Raw genomic sequence first — 26,952 nt, forward strand, 5'->3', positions numbered from 1 at the left:
ATCCTCATTAGTGGTTTGGTTAGAGCTGATCAAGTAGGTGTGGAAGCCAGATAGGCCGACGATGGACCAGACAGAGAAGAAACACACCACCACCTCCAGGACAGTGCAGAACAGGGTCAAGGAGTAACTCAGGGCTTTGAAACAGGAGCTAAAGGAGGATTTATCTGTGTCTGCATTAATGAATGTCAGCTGCAGAAACACAACATTTATGGGAGCTGGACATAAATGTATCCATGAGTGTGTGATGGGTCAGCGAGTTTGACCTTGGCAATGCATTGTGGGACATATTGACCTGTGGATGGTGATAGGATCGGACTGATTGATTTTTGAAGGAGGCAGTATGAGGGATAATTAATGGCCACGTTTGATTTTCTGTGGTGGCTGTAAGCAGAGTGCCATTTAACAAACTCTACTGGTTTTATTTTGTCTGACAAAACAGCAAAAACCCACAACTGAGAAGTTGGAAGAAGAATTATTGTGACATAGACAAATTAATCTGATATCAAATGTGTGGCACTGTCATCTGTAGCAGACGGGCAAATTCTTTACAGCCGAGGACCAAATTGAATCAGGCAAACATATTGGGGACCAACTACAAGCGCCAGTCTCGGCGCTCTGAAAAGATATGTTCTGACATTATAATACCAAAACTAAATGCTTACAATGATTTATGAACGGAAAATCTAAATTACTTGGCAAAAGCTCAAAGAATGAAAGTGTGTCCAGAATTTTGCTGGTACTGTTGTATGAAGCATTTTCAATTTCATACCCTAACCCGTCTTAAAATGGAAACTGTTTTATCTTTTGTAATTTTCTATCAATAAAAATATCTAATCACACAGTGTCAGAGCTTCAAATAATGAGTTAAAAGTAAGTGAAGCACAGCATGGCTACCAAGTACAGTTAGTACAACAAGTAGGCCCTGAGCGTTGCCTTTTCAGCAGGCTTCCAGAGGTTGGTCAATCAGAAGAAAGCAGGCTCTAAGGGGGAGGAGCTACAACAGCTTATTTTAGACAGAGGATGAATTGAAGGGCTGTACCAATGCCCAGTATATGATGAAGCAGGAATATTCATAACTGTGAATAAATTAAAGCTGCTTTGTTGACGTTCCAGAATAAAACCGGAGCTTGAAAGGAGCAAAAACTGTCCTCTGTGAATACAGCAGACTCTCACAGTGAAGGATATCTGGCTGGGCTGTCTTTGAGCGCGCTCAGGAAACCTGTCCGGTTTGATCCTGCAGAACACAGACAGAGAAAACAGAGTGTGTTCAGTTTAAACTTCTACACTTCAAGTGTCTGACTTTAGTAGCTTCATCAAAACTGAAATGATCAGTTCTGACTTGCCCGCGTTGCCACTGTCCACTACATGTATTGTAAAGATCAGAACTTTTGCTATATGTACAGCAAGTGTGTACACCATCCAAACATTAAAAGTACCTGTAATCAGAAACTTTAAAATGCTGTTAGGTGAGACTGTGTTTTAGTCTGGACAGGAAGAAATAATGATTAATGACCCATGATTGGTTCTTCTTATGCTTGTTATTGCCTGTTTCATCTGATTTGTGATTCAATAATCTCCGTTTTCTACCTCCACATGAATAAATCTCTGGTCTTACTCGCTGCCACTGCTCTTCTTCCTACGTATTATTTTCTATGGCAAATAACCAGCCAATCCTCTGATTCCTGTTTACACTGTTTGCACATGCCCAGAATAAAAGCACTGTCATTCTTTGTGTGTTTTGGGGCATTTTAGTATTGATTGAGATCATTATACAGTTCAAACTATTTATGTGGTTGTCACTGTAAAGACATAAATTGGAGAAAACTGCTGGAAACAGACAGTTGAAGTCAGTCTCTGCATTTACATCTGGCACATCAACGTCACAAAAGACTGTTGGATCTTTTTGCAGCTCTGTAGCTAAAAACAGAAAACAAGCAATGCAGTGTTCAGAGGTAGCTGTGGGTTCATGTCAGACAGAATGTCAGTTGTTGGAGTTTCAGACTGAAGCAGCTCAGGGCTCTGGTTTTCTGACAGTTTGGACCTGCAGGGAAGGAAAACAGCATCAGCAGCCAAAGCAGAGCATTAGGCCAATAAGTGTGACAGAGAGGAATCGGCAAGTGGTTTTAGATCCAAAAACACAAAATCAATGATCTGTGCTACAATTCCTTCCAGGCAGCAATGAGTTTAAGTTGATTTCTACAAAAACAGCCAAGAAAATAGAGTTACACAAATTGAACTTCACAATCAAATGTCTTCATCATCAAATACAGATGCGGATACAGAGCTTAGTTCAGACACACACCCACACCAGAACAAAACGTTGCCAAAAAAAAAAAAAGCCAATAAAATTAAACAGAGTAAAAAAAAAAAAAAATTAAATTAAATTAAAAATCAGGCTAAAAGATTAACAGGAAAGAGGAAAGGAAAAAAAATCAACACCACCAGGACACATCAGAGTCTAAAACACCATGAAACAAAGATGGAGTCAAAACACCAGAACAGAGGAGAGAAAAAGCATAGCATCTAAGAGTAGACCCTGGAAAAAATACCAACAAGAGCAAGACAAGTCTGAGTCCAAGCAAGAAGTTAAAATCAGCCGGGGGGGTGAGGGGGGTGTCTCACGTGATGCACAGAGCTAGGCAGACGTGATTTCTTTCGGCTCCGCGCTAGATTGCCTAAATACGACTCTTAGTTAAATTTCCACTGGTGAGAACCAACTTGAAGCTTACAAAATGTCACATGACACTTTCTTTACGCAAACTGGATCAAGCAAGAAGAATGATACCCATAAAAAAGGGGGGAAGCCAAGCCTAATGCTACCGACACAAGTGCTAGCTTCAGCAATGAGGAGGATTCTATGGGTGAAGTTATTGCTAGCAGTGTGGACGAAGAAGAGGCTAATAGATACTTGGATGATTCAGTGGTAGAACAAATATCTGCCAACATAGCAAAAATGTTGGATAACACACTGGCGGTGGTTATTAAACTGGTTACGGAGCTCTCTGAAAAATTTTACAGCTTTATGGCAAGACCGGAGACAGTGGAGCAGTGGATATCAGACCTGGAAGACATTACAGCCACTAATGCATCGCGGGTGGAGATGCTGGAAGAAAATGCAAGACCGCTTGGAAAGTTTTGAAAATCAGAGCCACAGACAGAACATCAGAATTCTTGGGTTGAAGGAAGGAGTGGAGGGCAAAGCTCCAGTTGAATTCTTTGAGAAGTGGATTCCAAAGATTCTAGCTTTATCAAAGGACAGAATTGCAATTGATAGAGCCCACCGAACTGGACCACCGACAAGACTGGCTGGGAGAGAGGGACTGCGTTATGTAGTTGTGTAGGCTGTAAAACTACACTGGTAAACAGAAGATTTTGCAGGCAGCAAGGGTTAAAGGCACCATCAACACTGAGGTCGGCAACATGTCCTTCTTCCAAGACTTGTCGGTGGAGGTGGTAAGAAAAAGGAAGGAGTCTCCAAACACCTGCAAAGCACTACGGGAAGCAGGGATAAGGTACTCTTTTCTATACCCAGCAGTTATCAAGATCTTCCACCCTAACAGTACCAACACCTCCATTTCAAACATGCAGCAAGTAAATGACTATGTAAGCAAACTGCCATCTCCAAAGTCAATCCACTGAGCTGAATTTTCAGACTTCTTCAGGTATGATTTGTAAATCCTGATTGGACTGACTCAGAAAGTGGAGAGGTTCTTTAATAATTCCTTGGTTATAAATACATATGGTTGGTTACACATGCTGGTGGCATAAATGTGGCATTCTGGTGAGGATAATTCAGAGTCATGGTCTATTTGCCCTTTATGTGTATGCACCTAATGTTCAAGATGAAGGATTTTATACATTCCTATAGCACCAACTTGCAGCTTTGGACTGTACCAATATAATTATGGGAGGTGATTTTAACTGTGCACTATGTCCTCAGATGGATAGGTATCCTTCACAGATACTTCAATCTAAAAATGCTAAGGCTCTCTTAAATATTATACAGGAGTTTGATCTCTTAGATGTATGGAGGCAGCATAATCCCCTGGCACAGCAGTATACATTCCATCCTGGATTGACTATATTTTTATGTTTGGAGGTCTTGACCACTGGGTTGATCAGATAGATATCAGCTCTCTCAAATCATGCACCTGTTAATCTGGCCACGAGCTTTCTAAGACCCACTGAACGATCATTTTCTTGGAGGATGAACCTGTTATTCCTGTTATTGGATGGAAAATTTATAAAGTTTATCGAGGAACAAACACTTATTTTGGGACCACAATAGAAATAAGTGTTCACACTTTATTGTGTAATCATGATTTCTTAAGCCGAGTTTTATGTGTGTGTGTGCCCTGGCAGTCATTAACCAAATAAACTACATTTTTAGGGTTAAATGATAAAGACGACGCTGACCCAAGAATCTTATAGGATAGTTATAAGGCCTATATGAGGGGGGTAATTATCTCATACTCAAGCTATGTTTAAGTTTATTTAGTTTGACCGTGGATAAACTTGAATGTTTGAGGAAATCCTGGTGTAATTTACTTAAATGTGAAATAGTGATATTTGGGACAAATTGTTGCTGCCCTCCAGGGTCTCAATATACAATAGATATAACAAATTACAATTTAACATAATGCACAATGTTTATATGTCACCACTTTTATACTTAAAACTCCACTTTTAAATATAAAAGTACAGTTTTTCTAAATTGTCCTAAATGTGAGATCCAAATTGGAAAAAGACTCCACTGTTTATGTTAATGTAGCATCATTCAGACTTTCTGGAGGGCAGTATGTGTTAACGTCAGCAAAGCAATAAGCAAACATGTGCCAGTAGAGCCACTACTATGGTTGCTTGGAAGGGTTCCAGACTCTTTGATACAGCAGGAAGACATTATTCAAGCTCTTCAAATGCTGGCAAGAAAAACTATTTTGTTAAAGTGGGTCAGGCACAAACCTCCCTCCATTTCTATATGGAAGTCAACACTCCTGGATGTTTCTGTTTTGATAAAACTTGGATATTATGCTGAAGGTAGGATGGATGTTTTTCTGCAAAAATGGAAGAAACCACTAGAGGTTCTGGGACTGAACCTTAATTTGGACTTTGGGATGCTCTGTGCATGATTGAATAGATGGATGGATCCATGTGGAGTAAAGTTTATTTACTCAGTTTTGCTTTGCATACCGATGCCTAGTGCTGCTATGTACCACCATGTGACTGACCAGCTATGTATAGAAATTGTGTTATAAAAGATATAAACATGTTGGAAAAAAAATCAGCCAAGAGACAGAGAGAAGACTGAGTCACAAAAATTGAAGTTCAGAGATTAAGCTGAATACCACACAAAGCACCAACCAGACCAGGACTTATCTGGGTTAAAAGTCCCACAAAACCAAAATGAGACACCTGCAAGGCTGAAAGAAGTCTGAGAACTCACGCCAAGTCCACAGACGATGACGCACAAACCCAAAAGAACTGAGAGACATCAGAGGATGAAAGGTCAGTCTGAGTACAAGTTTCAGTTAAAAACAACCAAGAGTTGGAGAGAAGACAAAGTCACAAGTTTGAAGTCAAAAGACCTACAAGACCAAGACGAGCCCAAGTGAACACAATAAAACAAGTTTTAAACAACCAAGAGACAAAGACTGAGTCAAAGGTCAGGACAAGTCTGCAGTCAAAAGACCCATGAGACTGGGACTAACCCAACCACACAGACTAAGACAAAGATAAAAACAACAGAATGTGAGTCAAAATACCAACAAGACCAAAATGAGGCATGAGACCATTACAAGTTCACGATGAAGACGAGTAAAACCATCCTGAGACAGAGACTCAAAGAACTGTGAATCTAAAAATACAAATACAGCAAAGATGGTGGTGGAAGTAGAACTTCTGGGGGGAAAAATATTTTGGGTCAAAGCCAGGAAACCTTTGAGGTAGTATTGAATCAGATTTGAACGATGATTCTGTGGCCTGGTGAACTTAAATCAAAGTTCATTTAGTTACAGACTTTAAAATGACTGCCCAGAGGTATTTCAAGATTAGCTACCAGTTGGTGAGACTTTCTTGTAGAAGGACTTTAGAGTAAACAAAATCTAATGTGCAGGTTTCTGTGCATGAAAAAATGACCCAGTTGAGTCTGTTTGACCTGCAGCTCTGATTGATCAGTGACTGCAGCCTTTCTCTGACAGCCTGTCAATCACAGGGTAGGGGGCGGGGCTGAAGGTCACTGATGGCTGATCCAGATTAGAAACTGCTGCAGGGCTGCACCACACATTGGCTTCAGTACAGCCAGCTGACCTCTCACTGAGCACTTCTGTGACCTCTGCTAACGTCCTGTCGTATTCAACACCTTTTACTAAAACAGGTCTGTCCAATTTCCTCTGCTCAGATATGATAAAAGGGCTGAAAATAGACATTCTATTTATTGTAAAAGTGCAGCCAAAGCATTTTCTAACTTTTAGACTAATTCGCTAGGTTGACCATTTTTTTCTGTTTCAATTAATCACCAGAAACATCCCTAAAACAGGGTTTATACAGGAATCCTAGAGTTAAATTTACTACCTTTTACTACCTATTTTTACTACCTCTAAAATATTTTTACTACCAGGACAAAATCGAGCAGCAGCCTTTTTTTGGGGTGGCGGTGGATTCACAGCACTGAGCCATGTATGATGATCGCCCATCTCTCACCAAAGACAAAACTGTATCCCAATTACTTGAAGGTGCAACTATGACTTTGTCTTGACTAAGACCTCATAGACATTAATATTCCAAACACATTTTAAAAAGTGGCGCAGTAGGTAGGCGCCCTTCTTGCAGCCAGTGGGTTGCCGGTTTGAGTCCCTGTCCCTGTGCTGCGTTGTGTCCTTGGGCAAGACACTTAAACCACATTGCCTAACGGTAGCGCTGGTCTCTGGCTGCATGACCGCAGATGCTCGTCTCTGGATGAGTGATCTGGAGCAACCATTTCATTGTGTGCCTTGTGCGCACAATGACAATGAGTTGAATCTATCTATCTAAATTTGTTTTTTTAAGAATATAAACAAAATGCAATGAAATTCAAGTTTCACAAGCCGATTATTTATTTTCCAATAAAATCTTGGAATACTGGTTTGCTGCTGAGGTGTGACGGCAATACTTGTGCTCGTAGCTGACCTTGAGGTTGCAGTTGCAGTGCTTTGTGTAGCACCAAAAACAAAATAGGAATCTGCTCCCTACGCGCAAATCCGCTGCTGGTGAACGGTGGATGCTCAGTGTGATTTAATCACCGTCACACCGTTTCAGGTCAAATTTATATTTTTTCTGCACACTTTACAAAACGCGCATCGAAGGTGAGGACAATATACAGGAAAAAGCATGACGTAAATTATTGGGCATAACTCTGGTTTTACTTGGCCTATCAACGTAATTTAAAAACTGGCACATAGTTTGAAGTCTGCACTTTTGATTCATGGCAGCAGCATCCGGATGCTATGTCATCTCAAATCAGCGATGTCATTTTGATGCGCCAGCGCGTCCGTGCACTCCGGAGGGTTAAGCCAGTCTTTGCCGGTTCATCGCGCCAAAGTTGTGAAAACTACATTTTCCCATGACGAGGCGCAAAATTCCTGGAACTGCTCGTCAACAACGTCAGCTCAGGTCCTGCTGAGTAGTTATATTTCTATACAGATCTTAAAGTTAAACGAACATAAAACAAAAAGTCTGCATCAATGGAAAGATCAAAATATATTGAAGGGGTGATGAAAAATTTACTACCAAGTCAAATTCTGTTTACTACCTTTTACTAGCCTTAATTTGACCTCATTTAATTTACTACCTTTTACTACTGTAGCAAGTGGTACCACAAGGCATCGCATTTTCCCTGGCTTAAGCCTCAATAAAAGGGAAGCTGGCGGTGTTGTTGGGAGGTGCCAGTTTCCGGTGGACAGCCAGGTGGTTGTTTGGCATTACATGCTCCGGGTGTGCGATCGTGGGCCACACAACTTTTAGGAGCGCAAAAGATTGAAGTGGGATTGTTTGGGCGTGGGGTTCGACGCCATATGGCCACACTCGATGTCCTGCAGGATTTGCCGTGACAGGGTGTGGGCTCATGAGACGTTGCAGGTAGGCAGTGTTTTTAAGTTGTTTTTAAGGATTGATGTAGAATAAAGTGTTTTTTGTACTTAGTAATTTTAATGTGTTGTGTCTTTTTACAGCTTACACTGCTTACCTGCTGTCCTTTTATTGGTTTTTTGTGTTTTCTTTTTTGGTTAGTCCGCCCAGTGTTGGGCTGTGTTCTTTTTTGGTATATGTGAGGGCAGACTAACTATTTTATATATTTTTTGTTGTATGTCTTGTGCTGTTTTTGGGTCACTTCCCCGACTAGACAATTATTCCATATTTGCGGTTAATAATAATCCTAAAACCCGATTCTGTTTGCAGTGTACCTGGGTGTTTGCATGCGACTGAATTGCAGTGAAAGGAGTGCATCAGATGGGTTGCAGTGAACGGTTGCAGTGTTTATTCGGGTATGACCGCCTGAAGTGGTGTTCTGATTCGGTTCAAATGGCATGTGATTAACAGTGAATGGAAAAGATTTTCAAGAAGGGTTAGCTTAACGAAAACGAATGAAATAACGAAAACTGAAATTGAAAAAACATTGTCGTTAACTGAAATAAATAAAAACTACAATTAAAAAGAAAAAATGATAACTAACTAAAACTGAATTGTGAGTTCAAAAACTAACTGAAACTAACTGAAATTATTGTGGATTCATCATTTTTCCGCTCTCCGAGTTTAAGCTGGGAGCGCCGTCGGGCAGCTGTGTGCGTGCGTTTGCACGAGAAAGCGGCAGAGTCGGGTTCAGAGCGGGTCCACGCTGCCGCAACGCTGTGATGAACCTGTTCAGTCCTTGTGCGTTTCCGTCTACTTTATCAGTGAGAGAATAACAATCAGGAATAATAATCAAAGCATCAGTGTAAGGACTCACAAATGTCAGCAAATTCCTAGAGGGAGACTGCTGTCGGAATGGACGTGAGGAAATGAAGGATGTGGAAAAACAGGGACAAATGTGTTTGCAGCCAAAAAACTGAGCACAAAGAGCGAGGACCAAAAAAAGTCCCAGCTGGCACCGCAGCACACGACCACAAGGTAATTAACACACACAACACACACAGCTACACAAGCATAAATGCGGACATGAGGTTGGACACTTCCGTAGGTTGTGTACAGAGGCTGCAAAGACCCTGCGAGTCTAATCAGCGAGCATCTAACCAAGCTAGCTCCAAAACAGAAGCAGCATCAGGTGGTGAGAACATCAGGATGCAGCTGGATTTGACCTTTGACTCCTTCAAAGAGTTTGTTTTTGTCAAACACCACATGTAGCTGCTGTTAATCTACTGCACTGACACTGGAGTTTATTGGAAGTTTATTGAGTTTGGGAGTTTATGTTTTTCTTTGCTTCTCCCTGTTGATGTTCATGTGTGTCCTAATTATTACACATTTAGCATGTAGTGCTTCTGTCTTGTGAACTGTTGGTTGTTGAATATATTTCTTTATGGTATCTTTTGTTGAGTTTTTATTACACAATAGTCACTTTTGTGCATTGAATCTTGCACCTGACAAAGTATGAAAATACTAAAACTAATACTGAAACTAACGAAACTAAACTAAAACTAAGCATTAAACCTAAAATAAAAACTAATAAAAACGAGCAAAACCACTCTGAAAACTAATTCAAACTAACTGAATTAGAGAAACAAAAGTAAAAACTAACTAAAACTAAACGATAATGTAAAATCCAAAACTATTATAACCCTGCTGTGAATATAGATGCAGCTCAGAAACACGAACAAAACTACAAACATGTAAAGTTTTTATTATCCTGCTGTTTTCTTTCATTTTCTTTAATCATATATGCCATGAAAAATCTTTTTCTGTTTCATTATTTTTTTTTTAAAACTGGATTTGTTTTCAGCCATTGGTGAAGTGATGACAAATGAAACTGAGGTTTATAAAATCAAGAGTTAACATTAGCTCCAGAAAGAAGTTTTTGGGTTTTTCTTTTGGTCTAATTTTGATTTGAGTCTTTTTTTTTTGTTTGTGTCCTGGTTTCTGCTTCTGTTTCTGTTATTTTCTGTAAAACCTCACAGAACCCTCTATAAACAAACTTTGCATGTAGTCTGAGCTCAAACATGCATCCAGAACATGAATTTAAAAAGCATTACGTTAAAGAAACAGCAGCCAGCAGACATGTTTTATAGAGAGATCAGTCACAGAGGAAAGATGTGTGGAGGCAGCAGCAGTGTTACTTACTGAGGATGACGTGTGTGATGACGAAGGCGAAGATAAAGATGGTGAGGAAGGAGAGGGAGAGGATGAACAGGTAGAAAAAGCGGTAGTTCCTCCGTCCGACGCAGTTCCCCACCCACGGACAGTGATGGTCAAAGCGCTCTGGAGGAGGAAGATCATTAGTCTGTTTTCTTTTAAAGCTGGAATCAAACTTCAAATCCCATCAACCAAGCAGAACAGTGTACTGCTGGCAGCATTAGCACTGAGCTAAGGGTATAAAACCACACTGACCAACACAGTTGTCACACAGACTGCAGTGTGATGCTCGAGGCGGCCTGAAGATTTTGCAGGTGAAGCAGTATTTCAGCTTGACGGTCTGACCGTTGATGAGAACCTCTCTGGTGCGAGGTGGTGGACGGGAGCAGCCCGCCGAGTCTGAAAACACACAGCAGATGATTGATGTGACCACGGCTGCATGTCAGGACAAATAAAATATTAAAACAGGGTCAAAGAGGAGCCTGAAATGTCTCAACAAGGGCATCATACAGAGAAGCAGCCCAACCTTTCATCCTTTTATCAGATTCAAAACATGGCAGATGTATTTTTGTTTTTTTAAATGTTTAAATTAAGTTTTTCACTAAAAAAATGAATCCCTCATATGGAGTTTTGGTGATTTAATTACATTTTTATAAATCACTGCTTTTCTAAGATAAAATAACCCAAATCACCATCAGGATCTTGAAATTCTTTATTCAGCTGATTTGTCTCACACACTCAGGAATGTTTTTAGGCCTTTGTGGGGACCCTCATTATTATAAAACTTCCCAGGTCCTTAATGCAAGACCTAATCCTGATTCTAATCTGAACCCAGAAACACAGTATGAGCCTCCAAACAGCCCTTTACAGCGCTGTCCCAAAGTGAGGACAACACAAAATGCCTTAACTTTCCAAAGAGCCCTCGTTTTCCAAACCAGTGTCCTAACTTTACAGAAAATATACAGTCATTTTCCAGCATCGGTTGTTTTTACAGATGATGAGAACATTTGATTTGGCAAAGATTTTATGACGGATGCAACCCTCCACATTTATTTGGGCTTGGGACTGGTACTAGGAGTCAACTGGGTTGCCACGTTCCAAGAACATCCATTAAAAAGACAAATGCAGTTTCTAAGAAAATGCCCTAAAAATATTTATATATATATAATATACACACACACACATATATATATATATATATATCTCATCACTTTACTCCTAGAAAAGCCCTCCATGCTACAAAAACATGGTTTTTCCCCCAGAATTTAATTTTCTTAAAAAATATCCCTGCTTTCCAGAAATGTCCTCAGAGAGAATAAAACTAACATCAGTTCCCACAAAGAAGCTGTGCAGGAACACACACACACACACACACACACACACACACACACACACACACACACACACACACACACACACACACACACACACACACACACATCTTCTAGCCTGCTGTGAGGTTGAGATAAAGTGCAGTAAATTTCATGCAGTTTCTCAGCTGATGAGATTTATGCCTGCAAAGCCTGCTGGGAAGAAACAACAAACATGTTCAGCTGCCTCAGACTGCAGCACAAATCCCAAACATACACACACAGACACACATTTTATGTCTTAAATGTTGGTGTGAAGTGCTCTAAGTCCAGTAGTTACTTCTGAGGGAAATGTCTGCTGCTGGTGCTGAATTAAAAAATTATCCTAAAAAATCCATTGTTTTATTTATTCAAAAAGTGTTTTAAATGATTTCCTCTGAAAAATGTTTCCAGATGTTGCTGTAAATGTGCCAGAAAACCAAAACCAGGAGCCAAAAGTGTCTAAAAGGCCTCACAGACAACCCTGTCCCTTTAAACAGTCATCAAATCCACTGTTTTACAATTTGTAAAATTTGTAGCTGACTTTGAGATAGTGTTCTCATCTTTGATTTTATTCCTCAAATAGGAAGTGAGCATGTCTTTTTTAAGCTGTCACAGAAAACATTCCTGACCTCCATCAGACAAAAACAAAAAAGTCAAAAATAACTCTTTCTATTTCTATCCTTCCTTCATGTCTCTCCCACACTGAGCTGAGTGAGTTTTACATTCACAACAATGCCTAAATTTGGTTGTTCGGTGAGCTGCCGCAGCGTGCTGATTGGCAGCTCCGTCACTCCACAGAATCTGGATCCACCGTGAAGGAAAAAAAAGTAAATAAATCAACAGAGTACAAAATTTAATAAAAGGCTTCCAAAAATAGATGTGAGTTGCAGTTTCTGTGGAAACGACTGATTCTCCAAGACACTTTCCTGACAGACGAGGCCTGAAAGTGGAGAGACGACATGTGACTGAAAACACACACACGCACGCACGCACACACATACACACACACACACACAGGCTGGAGGAGGAGGTGAGTGCCTTCCTGCAGTGACTCAGATAATTAGTGAGTCTTATTTCTGCTTCTTACCTCTGAGAAGAACTAAACCTGTGAGCCACTCATTATAATAAGAAATGTGATAAAGTAACTCACTGAATTTACCTTTATAGAGAGATAGATAGTTACTTCATTGATCGTGCAAGTGAAATAATGTTACAGCAGCAAGAAAATAGTACAATAACTAAACAACAAGGTGAGAGTAGAAGTGTCACAGCCACAGGGTGCAAAACTATACATATACAACAGTGATAAAATCAAAATAAATAAAATATAAAAATGTAGGTAAAGAAGAGTAACAGACTGACACTGTGCATTAATAATTTGCATTAATAAATAACATCTACACTAGAAATCTGAAAGACAGCTCCAAGAAGATATAATGCAGTTTTTAATCATCTCAGACAGCTGGCTAAAGTAGGGCCCATTCTCCTCGAGCAACAATTTGAAACTTTAATTCATGCTTTTATTATTTCCTGTTTAAATTATTGGAATGCTCTTTATTTTGGAATTAGCCAGTTGTCCATAAAGCGTCTCCAGCTGGTTCAGAACGCCGCTGCTCGGTTAATAACCAGAGTTAAAAAGAGAGAACATGTTACCCCTGTACTGGCTGCCAGTACATTTTAGAATTCAATATAAGATCCTTTTACTTGTTTTTAAATGTCTGTATGGCTCTGCTCCTTTTTATCTCTCTACTACTATCTAGCTACTTGACCCATATACTCCGACTCATTCGCTCAGGTCAGCTGACCAACTACTCCTGAGGGTACCTAAGTCAAAATTTAAACTCAGACGAGATAGAGCCTTCAGTATTGCTGCTACTATATACCGTATTTTTCGGACTATACGTCGCTCCGGAGTATAGGTCGCACCAGCCAAAAAATGCATAATAAAGAAGAAAAAACATATATAGGTCGCACTGGACTATAAGTCGCACTTTTTTGGAAGGGGGGGGGGGGGGGGTTTGATAGAATCCGAGACTCAGAGCACAAATTCCATCTTGAACGGTAATTTAAAATAATAATGGATTAAAGAACAGGACGCACACGGTTACGCCTACGTTATGCTAACGTAGCACATTCAGCTACATGACGCACAACGAACACGTGTTCGGTATTGTAACGTTGTAAACACACTTCCAAAGTCGGCGATATTCACAACAAAGGTCGTCTTTATTAACAGAAAAACGGCTGCTGTGGGCCACAGCCACGCCAACCACAACTACAACAGCGGAACAGCAACACACACACAGGCAAGCTCTCGGTCTTTTTCTCTCTCTCCATGCTGCCTTCACGAACCTCCCGAACAGTCCGAAATCCCACAACATCAACACGCTCTCTAACTAAGAGAATCGCTACAGTATGTTAACGTAACATTAGGTTATTCAGATAACCATAGCATAAAGAACATGCTAACAAGTTAACCAAACCATCAATCCATTGAATTCTTCATCCTCGGTGTCACTTCTAAACAACTCCGTACACTCCGTAGACGAAGCGCCGCTTCCTCTTCTGTGTCGCGTTAGTCAGACTCGTCGTCAGCTGCAGTTCCAATTATTCCAGCCTTTCTGAATCCCAACAGGATGGTTTGTCACTGAAGCCCATGTTTTCTTGATCCATCCAATGACTTCCAGGAAAGTTGGGTGGCGCATTCTCCCAGTTGCCGTTAAGCTGTGCTCTCCATCCATCATCCACTGCGCCCACAGGTTACGCAAGACTGCCTTAAAGCTGCAGTTCACGGAGATGTCAAGTGGCTGGAGTATTTCGGTTCATGTGTTATAAATGTCACATATACGTCGCTCCGGAGTACAGGTCGCACCCCCAGCCAAACTATGAAAAAAAGTGCGACTTATACTCCGGAAAATACGGTAATGACCTTCCATTATATAGTAGGAGTGCTCCTTTATTATCTACTTTTAAGACTCTTCTTAAGACCCATTTTTACCGTTTGGCTTTTACCCCAAGTTAAGACTGTTGCTTTTAGCTTGTTCTTATTGCTATGTGTTTTGTGTTTTATGTGGATGTGCAAGTGTATTGACTGTACAGCACTTTGTTACAGTTCCTGTGTTTAAAGTGCTCTAAAAATGTAATAAAGTAAAGTAAAGTAAAGAAATATGTGTATGGGATCTTGTGTCCCGACAGAGTTGTTATACAGTTTTATGGAGAATGGTAGGAATGATTTCCTGAAATGTTCTTTATGACTGAATCAGTCTGAGGGAGAAGGAGCTCTGCTGCCTCTGCAGTGTGCAGTGGAGCAGCTGAGATGGTGGTCCGTGATGGAGAGCAGTTTGTTCGGTGACCTCCTGACTCTCACCCACTCAAACACATTCAAATTCTGACCAATGATGGTTCCAGGCTTGTGAATCAGTTTGTTGAACCTGCTGGCATCTCTCATCACAGGAACATGTAAAGTGTAAGAAACACTAAACTTGAGCCATCCATCCATCCATTTTCTACTGCTTATTTGGGGCCGGGTTGCGGAGGCAGCAGCCTAAGCAGAGAAGTCCAGACCTCCCTCTCCTCAGCCACCTCTTCCAGCTCGTCCATGGGGACCCCAAGGTGTTCTCAGGACAGCTGAGAGACATAGTCTCTCCAGCGTGTCCCGGGTTTGCCCCGGGGCCTCCTCCTGGCAGGACATACTCAGAACACTTCACCCAAGAGGCACCCAGGAGGCATCCTAGTCAGATGCCTGAACCACCTCAACTGGCTCCTTTTGATGTGGAGGAGCAGCAACTCTACTTTGAGCCCCTCCCTAATCTCCCACAATGAGGAGACAGCCTACAGGAGAGAGGTCTCCCGCCTGGAGAACTGGTGCCAGGAGAACCACCTCCTGCTCAACGTCAGCAAAACAAAGGAACTGATCGTGGACTTCAGCAGGAAGCAGCAGAGGGACTACCATCCACTTGTCATCAGTGGTGCTGAAGTGGAAAGAGTGGACACTTTCAAATACCTGGGAGTGACCATCTCACAGGACCTGTCCTGGACTCATCACATAAACATCACTGTGAAGAAGGCCAGACAGCGTCTCTACCTCCTCAGGCGGCTGAGAGACTTCAAGCTCCCACTCAAGGTGCTCAGGAACTTTTACACCTGCACCATCGAGAGCATCATGCGTGGGAGCATCACCACCTGGATGGGAAACTGCACCAAGCAGGACTTCATGGCCCTAAAAAGGGTAGTTTGTTCAGCTGAACGGACCATCAGAACCACCCTCCCCAACCTGCAGGACATTTACACCAAGCAGTGCAGGCTGAGGGCCATGAAGATCCTAAAACAGCCCAGCCACCCCGGACACTCTCTCTTCTCCCTGCTCCCATCAGGCCGGCGTTACCGCTGCCTGAGGACTAAGACTGAAAGGTTGAAGAAGAGTTTTTACCCACAAGCCATCCGTCTGCTCAACTCTGAGCCCTAACTGGACCATTATTGCACAATGTAAATATTATAATTTATAATCTATAATTCCATGTAAAAGTGTGTATAGTGTATAGTATATAGAGTATAGTGTATAGTGTGAATTACTTTTTTATTTTTATTCTTCTTCTTATTTATATGTGTGTGTATATATGGTTGCAGGTACAAAATACATTTCACTGTGCATTGTACTGTGTATAACTGTGCATGTGACAAATAAACACTATCTTAATCTTATCTTAATCTTAATCTTAATCCCAAATGGCTGCACTCCTCACCCTATCTCTAAGGGAGAGGCCAGCCACTCTTCAGAGGAAGATCATTTCTGCTATTTGTATCTGTGATCTCATTCTTTCAGTCACTACCCAAAGCTCATGACCATAGGTGAGGGTAGGGATGTATATTGACCAGTAAATCAACAGGCGAGCTTTCACACTCAGTTCCCTCTTCACCACGACAGACCAGTGAAGCGTCCCCATCACTTCAGACACATCCTCAATCCGTCTGTCAATCTCCCGCTCCCTTCTCCAGTCACTCATGGTAAATGGTAAATGGACTAGTTCTTATATAGCGCTTTTCTACTCAGTATGAGCACTCAAAGCGCTTATACAACCTGTTTGCATTCACCCATGCACTCCCATCCATACAAGCACTTCCATTTTTACGAAGCTAAGTGCTTCTAATTACCTAACATTCACACGCATTCATACTCCGACAGAACGGTCGGAGAGCAACTTGGGGTTAAGTATCTTGCCCAAGGATACATTGGCATGTAGCCCGGAGTAGCCAGGAATCAAACCACTGACCTTCCGATCAGTAGGTGACCTGCTCTACCTACTGAGCTACAGCCACCCCAAACTCATGAACAAGACGCAGAGATACTTAAATTTCTCCAGTCCTGTAGACTCCTACAAGTACCTTGGAGTGTGGCTGGACAGCAAGCTGGACTGAACATGCAACATGGCTCACCTGAACAGGAAGGGACAGAGCAGGTTGTACTTTCTGAGGAGGCTGCAGTCTTTTAACATCTGCAGGAAACTCCTGGAGCTGTTTTATCAGTCCGTCATAGCGAGTGTCCTGTTTTACACAGTGGTGTGCTGGGGGGGCAGCACATCCGTGAAGGACACATCCAGGCTGGACAAACTGATCAGGTGGGCCAGCTCTGTGTTCAGCATGAAACTGGACTCTCTAATGACGGTGGCAGAGAAGAGGACTATGGACAAACTACAGGGCATTATGGATGATGCCAGTCACCCTCTGCACACTGTCATCAACAACCAGAGGAGCCTGTTCAGTGACAGGTTGCTCCTTCCCAAGTGTAGGACCAACAGACTGACAAAACTCCTTTGTCCCTCACACCAATGGGGGGGGACCACAAATACAATAATGCAATACTGGACAAAGGGCAATATCAAGGTGCAATACCATATTATCGGTCAGACTTTTTATATCTTCCTTTGTCTTGTTTATTATTTATCTATTTATTCATTTCTTGTATATTTCTGACTATAATTCTGCTTGCTGTAATGTAAAAGTGCTACTGAAACTTTAATTTCCCTGATGTAACCCCCCCGAAAGGATTAATAAAGTTTAATCTAATCTAATCTAATCTAATCTAGAGTTAGAACAAAAATGTTTGCTCATCTAAAAGTAAAATATTTAACATTCACAAAAAACTTCTTCATTTTGTAACTTTTCACACAAACTTTTCATCATGTTGCATTTATCCATTTATTTTATTACCATTTTTCAATCACTTTTTAATCAGGTGCTTTCCTAAAATCATTTTTAATCAGTTTTATTTTAACATTTTTCACACAATCAAATTTACTTTCCATACAATAACATTTTAAAATCTGTTTGATTTTTCCTAGAACTTTTTCATTATTTTTTCAATAGTTTTATAGTAAGTAAAGTTACAGAAAACTGTTAGTAAACTTTAAAAAATTCAGCATTTTTTAAAATGAATTGTTTTTGTTGTTTTTTTCTTTTACTCTGTTAGAAACTTATTAAATTAACTTGTGAGTTTTATTTGTCCCTGGAGTAACATCAACATTTCAGACATCTAATACTGCCCGTCCCTCTTTGCTCACCAATTTGCTGCTCCAGGTCGGCGGCCTCATCCGGTGTCCCTCGGGGTAAAATGCCAGGGTCACTGAAACTTGCCCTGAACAGCATCCCCATCACGAAGACAAAGAGGACACCGCCGATTGCCGGGATGGCCGGGGTCAGGTTGGATGCCAGGAAAGGACAGCTGAGGAAACACGGAGCAAGACACATGAAAACAAACCAAAGCCAATCGCAGGAGACATCTGAGATCTTCAGGACTTCATGAAACAAAAAAGAAAAAATCCAAAACAAACAACAAGGTTTCACCTCAGGGGCCTTTTCTGCTTCTTTTTCTTTTCATTAGACTTTCCTTTATTGAACATTCAGATTTAAAAAGCTGTCCAGCTCTGAGGAGAGAAATGAACCTTTTACTGATTTAAAATCATATACTGTATTTGATCACCTTTAAATTGAGGAAAAGTTATTGTAGCTTCAGTATTTCAGAGAATCTGGAAGTACAGCATCTGGGTCACACAGAAAGATAAATATAGGCATCATTAGGGCTTTGTATATTATATCATGATACGACTCAGTATACTGTGATATTGAAAGCAAGGACAGGTATGCCATGGTTCCCAGAGGGAACCATGATTGAATCCAAAATTATGATTTTTACATAATGGAAGTCATAACAGAAGCAACAAAACTGATGAGACTACTCTGAACGGGTGCTGCAAACTGATGTAAGATTTTCTGCAGCTGAGGAGGATTGCTTGTGCTGCAAGCATTGTTTGGTGATGATGATCAAATTCTGGAGGATAAATCAGAGGAAAAATAAAGTTCTCTTTTTTATGCAAACAGGGTGTTGGGATCTGCATTGAGACAGCCCCTGTACAGCACAGCACCACAGCACAACAGAAAACTTTCAATGAAATACTGATAACAAAGATGTTATCAGCATTATTCTGATAGTCAATTTATTTGAGACTGAAGCAACAGCCAATCACATAACTGGCTCTGTCTACTTTGTCTCGACAGACATAAATTTAAATTCTATAATTTGTTTTTAGGGAAAATAAACAAGTTTGCTGATAACACTGTGCTGAACGTCATGTAACTACAGTTCAAACTGGATGATTTTTTTCTTGATGGCTGATGGGGTGGGGAATGTGACTGCTGAGATATGCCAAAGTAAGTCTGAGAACCACCGGTTTAGATGAACAAAATAAAAACTTATTATATCTACACTGATATGGACTAGGTAATTTGTTAGGAATGAAAGGATGCCACATTATCAACCTACAGAGGCTGAAGACAAGTGGAAAAATAATGCAACAGGCTAGTCCATTTAGCTGAAATTTTACTGCAGCAACTCAAAATGGTCCTCAGTAGTTTGTGTGGCCCCCACATGCTTGTATGCATGCCTGACAACATCAGGGCTCCTAATGAGTCAACTGATGGTGTCTTAGGGGATCTCCTCCCAGATCTGGACCAGGGAATCACTGAGCTCCTGGACTCTGAGATGCAACCTGGCAGCATCGGATATACTGAAATATAATGTCCCACAGGGTCTGTGCTGAACATCTGGCCTCGTAATGAAGCAGTTGTGTTTTTGTGCATTAATTTATGTTTAATATATTCTTATTTCCTATTCCTGTTCTGTGAGCCAAAAGCTTAACCTGCAAGCTACTCTAAACACTCTGTTTATTACAGTTTTTTCAACTCTTAAACATATATAATGTCATTAAGAGGCAATATCCCTAAAATGTCATCTCAGGCACAGAAGCCCCACCCACCTGCTGTTTGTGAGGGTCAGCCAATCAGAAGAAAAGAGCTTGTCTCAGACTGGGGCCCTGTATAATGTAAAGAATTATGCAGCAAATCATGCAAAGCTACTCTATTAGGAGCTGGAGATGAGCAGAATAGAAACATTTTAATTTTACCTTTTGAACACTCTCTGTCGACATTACATTAATTTTTTTTCTTCATATTTTTACAATTTATTTTAATGTCACCAGAAACTCACCTCAACTCAGACCCCCCCCCCCCCCCCCCCCCCCCCCCCCCCACACACACACACACACACACTCTCACACACTCAATTTTCTGCTGTTACCGTAGTGACATGAGCTGTTGGAGACAGTTACCGTGGAAACAGAAAGCATGGGGATGCTGTTAAAGGGAAGTCACAGAGAGGAATGTGGGAGGAAGAAAAACAAAATAAAATTAAGCCTCCAGACATCCCTCAAGGCTTTTTTTTCTCTTTTATTTTTTATTCACGTTATTATTAAACAGCTCTGAGGTAAAGGTGAACCCTGCAAAATTACCACTGCTGTGTTTATGGGGCTGGGGATTATCTTGCTCACCTCACTTATATGAACACAGAGACCACAAATAACAGCAGCACAGACCCTAACCTAAAGGAACATTTATTACAGCATTGCTCCATTTGTTTGACTCTGAACATAAAAATCACATTTTTATATTAACAAAAACAAATGTTCAGATTTAGAGCTGAACCTGAAACTGGACTGAAACACTATTTAAATCGAGTATTGACTGTTTAAGTCATTTTCTGCACAAAACCTAACAAATATCAGACACACTGGCCAAAGAGTCAGAATTCTAGAGAGTCAAAGCTCCTTTATTTGAATCAACATCAGAGGAATGAAATAGGTTACTGATCAGCAGAACTCAACTAAAGAAGAAGCTGTGATGATGAGTTCAGGCTCTGACACACAGCTGGATCCAGGTAAATGCACTTGAGCTCTTCTTTAAACAGCTCAGCAAGGGAAAAATGAGAGCATTTCCAAAATAAAAGAACATTCCTTGTTTCATTTTTCATTCAACTCCTGCAATACTTTGATCAAATTAATGAAACAAAGCACAAAATTAATAAAATTAGAAGGAACTGGTGACATTAAAACGACATAAAAATTTAGGACTGACCTGTCGAATTTCACAATTATCAGATTTCATAATCAGATTCTTTTAGTTAAAAACAAAAATGTGTTTTTCTTAGACTGTAAACTGAATACTGGAAGTTCTCAAGTTTTTTACCGTTTTCATTTTCAGGTCTTTGTTTTTGTGATCCCAGGGGACTCCAGCTAGGGTCAGAGGTCACCTTCAAACCTTTAAATGTCAGAATACAAGTTGCTGTCACTCACTCGAAGGTGAAGAAGAGGCCGCAGGTGAGCAAGATGAGGACCAGGGTCAGGTAGAAGACCCCGGTCTGCCGTGCCATCATGATCCTGCCGTCGCAGTAGAACCGGTTCCTGCCCGGGAACATCTGCCACTTCCTGCGGGGGGTCCGGCTCCTGTGGCCGGGGCAGGGGCAGGGGGGCGGCTCGGAGTCCTCTGCGGGGGGGGGGCAGCTGCTGCTGCTGCGGGTACAGATCTGGTTGTACAGGCCCTGCTGGTCCAGAGCCGCGTGCTGGAGCTGAGACATGCGTCCTCACAGGTGAGCGCGCAGGTACAAAAAGACCAAAAAAAATAAACTGGAGGTCTGCGCGCGTTGCCGGTGCCGCGTTCCGGCGCTCCAAACGTTCAGCCCGAATCCTCCAATCAGGAGCCTGAAAAAAAACAAACAAACTAAACCCACATTTTAAAGGGAAAATCACGCTTTTGTTTTGTGTGTTTCACAAACAAACACGAACTCGTGGTCAGACGCACGCGCGCTGGATCCGCCACAGCACCCCCCGCCTCGCGCCCCGATCCGCGCCCCCTTCACAGGGTGGAATCCAGGTTTATATCCCGGTGTGAAGGGTCCAGGTCCGGGTCTAAATGCAGGAGCCGGTCCGGCGGGCTCGGACGGTCTGTGTCTGTGAGGAGGAGGAAGATGAGCAGCAGCAGGAGGAGGACGTGGAGAGCATCCAGATCCACCGCAGAGCTGCGCAGATCCTCTCGAGAGGAGATGATCCACTCTCAGAGGAAAATTAATCACAGAAGAGGAGGAGGATATGCGCCTTACAGACAGAACAGAGGGTTTACTGAACTCATATCAGTGCACAAACTTGAGATTTCTCCCCGTGTTTTGTCTTCCAGGTCAAACAGAGCTTCTCCTTTAATGGGTGCGGAGTTTCTCTGAGTATTTTTTGTATTTCCCACCTTGTAGAAGCATTTAAGGATGCCGGAGGATCAGGAGCAGGACTACAGATTCATTCCTGTGCAGATGTCCAATAAAATGTCCCAGAGTGAGACCTCTGCTTTGAAGCATCAAACCTGTTTTTTTAACAGTCGACGAGCTTTCCGTCGGGTTCCGTCTCTGTGGTTCTTTTCTCAGCGAAAAAAAAAATACAAACCCAAACTCCATCGAAAATTATAAAATAAAACTGTCGTCATATTTTTACATTTATTTTTATAGTCTGTTCTTTATCAAACATAAACACATTTGCGTTCCTATCTGGCTTGTTTCTGCCCGGATGTTTTACGGAAATGGACCGAAGCAAGATGCCGGCTGAGGAAGAGCTGAAGGTACCTGCCGGAGGAGGAGGCGATCAAGAGGCCAAGCTACATGTGTTAAAAGGTACCTGCGGGGTCACCTGAACGGCCTGTCCACAGTCCACACTGACAGGAAGTGTTCGCGGGTTTGTTTTTCTGTCTGGGGTCATGACAATGTCAAGCTGCTGCGCCAGACTCCACGCAAAATCTTAGATTTTAAGGTTTAACGCACAGTTTAAGGATTCCGCAGAAGATTTAAAACAAGATTAAAGTTCTTACTGAACCTTAAAGGTCTCAGTTCCGCTAAACAAAAACTTAATTTACTTAATTACCTGAAACCCGTTTCAGGTCAGACGGTCATTCTCAAATTCAGAATATTTTAATGACATTCTCTGATATCTTCAGTGAGTTTGGTGTTTCCAAGTATTTTTAATTATAAAGCTCTAAAAATTAAAGTTTTCACAAATGGCAGCATCCTGAAACGAGACACACTTGTATAATCCTGTTTCTAAATGACGCCAGACTCCATTCAAAATTCCTGCATTTCAAGAGTTCTTTCACGTTATGCAGCAGCTCCACTTGAAATGTTAATTTTAAGGTATTTCTTAAACTTTAGGTTCTTCTGCTCAGTTCGTCTCCAAAAATCCACTAAACAGCCTGTTACATAAATGTATTTTTTCTGCTAAAACTGCGTTTTACAGGTCGGATCATTCACTCCGAAGCGAAACATCAAATGAGCTCAGTACCAGATGGAAAAGCAGTTGTAGACCACTGTGTGGGTTTGGTGTTGTATCAGGAGATTTGTAATATGAGAAAACACTAAAATAGAAAGTTTTGCTTTAGGTGTTTAGCACAGAACACTTCTTATGGTTGTAGGTTTAGCCTGCACAATAAGCTTGTCATGTTTCCACCAGACTCCATTCAAAATGTGTTCAATTTAAGCTTTCTGTGATTTCAGAGTAGCTGTGGAATAAACTCCAGACTGTAAGCAAAGATGTCTTTGTGTAATCCTCCAACAAACTGCCATTTTTTAAAAATATGTTGCTCATGCTGTTATTTTAGAGGCCAGCTGTGCAAGCATCAGCTGTGTTTCTCTTTTTATCATGCAGCCTTTTAATGGCATCATTATGAGCTTTTACACCTGGCTGAGCTTACTTCCTGTGTGCAGGTGCAGCATTTCTGACCACGGTGGCATCCATGGGAATGATTGTGGGATTTGGTTCCACATTGGCGCTCGCCAAGAAGAAAAGTCCAGAGTGGTTTAACAAGGTAAACTCAACCTGAGCTGCCAGTGGAGGTCTGCTTTTAGGTTTTTATCAGTCACATGTAAACACCCATTCATGAAATGCACACTTTTAGAGTCTGCGTGACTGAATCTGAGGATAAAGCCGACACTGATGAGTAGCTATAACTCCACTGATGCACAGCAGGAAAGCAGGTTTAACTGCAGAAGCTCACAGAGAATCTTCATGATTTTCAGTTTTAATTCAGTGATGGTTTTATTACAGCTTTGGGTTCATGACACGCAGGAGCTGTTGAGATTCAATTCTGCTGCTTTTACTTTTTTTTAACCAAAATAAAAACTGAAGCTCAGAATTCATGAGATTTTGGAAAATTCTGTGCTCAATCAGCTGTTAAGATTTCTTTTGGATATTTTAACCTGATTGTGTAACTGGACTGAGAGTTGCGACACTTCTGGTCCTTTTCCCGCCCTTTCAGCAGTTCCAGCAACTCTTGCGTAAGAAGCTAATGATGCTAACAGCATCTTGTTTACGGCCGTCTGAAGACAATCAAACGCTGTCTGCACAACTGCGATGACGTCCACCTTCCCTCCGGACTTGTCTCGACTACAAAATAGACTTTCCGTGAAGTCGCGGCGCGTGTCGGCCGCAGCTATGCGAGTTATTGGCGGCAGGCAGGATCTGATTAACGCTGACGCACATGTGAGATAAACTTAGTGTGGAAGCACAGATGGGCGGTTGTTCCTTGGATCTATTTCAGTCATAGACTCGTCTTTGTGTCAATCTCTGAATCGAAGTCCCCGGGCCGAGCTCCACTTATCTGATTAGAAGCGGGGCGAGGTCATTAAAGTGCAGCTTTTACTTAATTTCTGTTAAAAAGGAAAGATGTCAGCAGCACTTTTTCTTCCTTCTGATGGAAGCTTGAAGAAATTCAGAGGTGGTGAAGGTTTGTGGAGAAAATCCTGCTCAGATTTTATTTCTTCCTGACGAGCAGTGAGATCTGAGGTCACACAAAGCACCAAACTCAAATTCAAATATCTGAATTTTCAGAAACTCCAGCACCTTGAAATCTGGAGACAAAGAGAGCTTTTACAGCATATGAGAACCAGAGCACTGGACCATCCTTTGTGAAAGGAAAAATTGGAGAATTCATAATTGCTGCTTGAATCCCATTGGAATCAACACAGTTTGGATTCCTCCATCAGCTGACAGAGGTCCTCCAATGATTGGCTGTAGTGAATGGATGTGAATAATGACCCCTTCTGCTCCAACAACCTGCAGTGGACCACTGTAACATCTGTTCCAGCTCTTTATTGAATGTTTTCACATTTTGACTGCTGTAACAGTAGCTTCACAACATTTGGAATAAATTATTTCTTCTTCATTACAGAAGACAATTCTTCATGCAGCTGTAAAACTTCTAATTTTTTGCTGTCCGTTTCCTGTGCAGGGCATCGCAGCGACGGCAGCAGCCCCGGAGAGTGGCGCGTCGCTGGCCTTCAGAGCTTTGGGGTGGGGCTCACTGTTCGCCTGGTGTGGAGTCGGCCTGCTCACTTTCACCATGTGGAAAGTGCTCGGCGTTCACAGCGTAGGTGCCTGCAAACTGAGTTTGTTACATTTTTAGGGCCCGAGCACAAAATGTGCGAAGGCCCTATTGTAATTGCTTCGTTTTATTATAATTTATATTAAAAAAAAAATAATAAAGAAAAAATAGAAACATTTGAGTTGTTTAAAACCACAAAAAGCTCCAAATACTTTTTCCTGAATGAAGGAAAATAAAGTTGCAAAATTTAGCAAAATTACTTAGTTTTAATTTCATTATTAAATATTTAAGTTACTGAAAGAGTATTATATAAAGTCCAAACATTCTGAGGAAAAAGTTGTGTGTTTTTGAGTTACTGTGAGGATATTTATTTTTATGTCTGTGGGTTTCAGCTCCCAGAGTTCAGACAGAAGATGCAGTCCTTCTTCCCACCCATCCCAAAGAGTGTCACAGCTGGATCTAAACCTCTGGACTGGGACAAGGTCTTCAAGTCGAAGTGAATCAAATCATCAGCAGCACGGTGTTTCTCACTCTGCAGCTGTTTGTGTTTTTCTGTGAAAGCAGCTGAGAGGCTGAACCTCTGGATTCCACTTTGGTTCCAGCTTGGTGAAAATGGATCAGTAACTATAAAATGCACAGACTGAGCTCTGTTTGCATTTTCTGGGTTTGAGCAGATTTTGATTAGTTTTGCCCACAAAGAATGTTATAAGCAGTAAAAATAAATATAACGTAAACTGCTTTTCTCTGAATGTGATCCTCTGATTTCATTCTTTGTTTTCTGCTGCTGGTGTTTTTTAAAGCTGTGAGATGAACATAAAGGATGCAGACCATTTCTAAAAATTACATTGTGTTAAAGGATCAATATCAGGAATAAAAGACTGAGAAAATGTCAAATCAAGAAAAAAGTTCAGAGTTAAGAAAAACAAGTTAAAATATTGAGGAACTGAATTCGTCAGTTATTCGTGCACCTTTTACAACAAATCATTATCTGAATGTGTCCTTTGCACCTTTGTTTATGCATTGCTCTGCTGCCAGTAGACTCATTTCTGTTTAAAGTACACAAGATGTTGAGCTTCCCCTGTAATGTCAGCAAGCTAACATTAGCTTAGAGATGGAGTTCACCAGTCACTGTCATCAAACAATCGGCTCCCAGCACAACATGTACTCCACAAGGATAATAATAAAATAAAAAAATTAAAAAAAAAAACAAAAAACAGTAGCACTGATGTGATTTCTCACAGGATTTACATGCAGATGACAAAGAGCAAGCTAAGGTTAGCCAGCTACCTGTAACTTAGATACACAGCAAATCACATTCAAGTCAACTTTGTTGTCATTATGCTGATACTCCAGTACACAGTACATATGCTGCTCTCTGAACTGCTATAAGAAAATATGAGTTATGTGCATAGTGGTGGATAAATGTGTTTCTAATAAAAGTATGAGAAATAGGGGTCCCAGTACAGAACCCTGTGCAACTCCATGACTAAATTTTGTGGCTCCTTGTTCATCAAACTGAAATCTATCAGGTAAACTACTGTAGTATGGT

At 41.2% G+C, this 26,952-nt stretch overlaps 2 protein-coding genes across 3 annotated transcripts; one reads left to right on the forward strand and one right to left on the reverse strand.

Annotated features, from left to right (window-relative positions):
• On the reverse strand, positions 1-22,381 carry LOC115773911 (probable palmitoyltransferase ZDHHC14; the record flags this gene model as incomplete). The annotated part of the gene is made up of 7 exons (XM_030720838.1): positions 21,836-22,381; positions 21,347-21,751; positions 18,224-18,384; positions 10,570-10,713; positions 10,303-10,440; positions 1,186-1,234; positions 1-103 (listed from the first exon to the last, which is right to left on the reverse strand). Coding segments are annotated over exons 2-7 (876 nt in total), but the record flags the coding sequence as incomplete, so codon positions are not given.
• Positions 22,013-26,820, forward strand: tmem242 (transmembrane protein 242). 2 transcript variants are annotated; one of them, XM_030720841.1, is made up of 4 exons: positions 22,013-22,704; positions 23,788-23,888; positions 25,311-25,452; positions 25,796-26,820. In XM_030720841.1, exons 1-4 carry the CDS (start codon positions 22,614-22,616, stop codon positions 25,864-25,866), a joined length of 405 nt encoding a protein of 134 aa, XP_030576701.1. In that variant the 5' UTR covers positions 22,013-22,613; the 3' UTR covers positions 25,867-26,820. The 2 variants fall into 2 exon arrangements, with proteins under 2 accessions (XP_030576701.1, XP_030576700.1); XM_030720840.1 differs by having other exon boundaries at positions 22,388-22,704; positions 25,311-25,448; positions 25,796-26,590.
• The last annotated feature ends 132 nt before the right edge of the window (positions 26,821-26,952 follow it).

The sequence above is a fragment of the Archocentrus centrarchus genome, chromosome 24 (assembly GCF_007364275.1).
Source record: "Archocentrus centrarchus isolate MPI-CPG fArcCen1 chromosome 24, fArcCen1, whole genome shotgun sequence".
Classification (NCBI taxonomy): domain Eukaryota; kingdom Metazoa; phylum Chordata; class Actinopteri; order Cichliformes; family Cichlidae; genus Archocentrus; species Archocentrus centrarchus.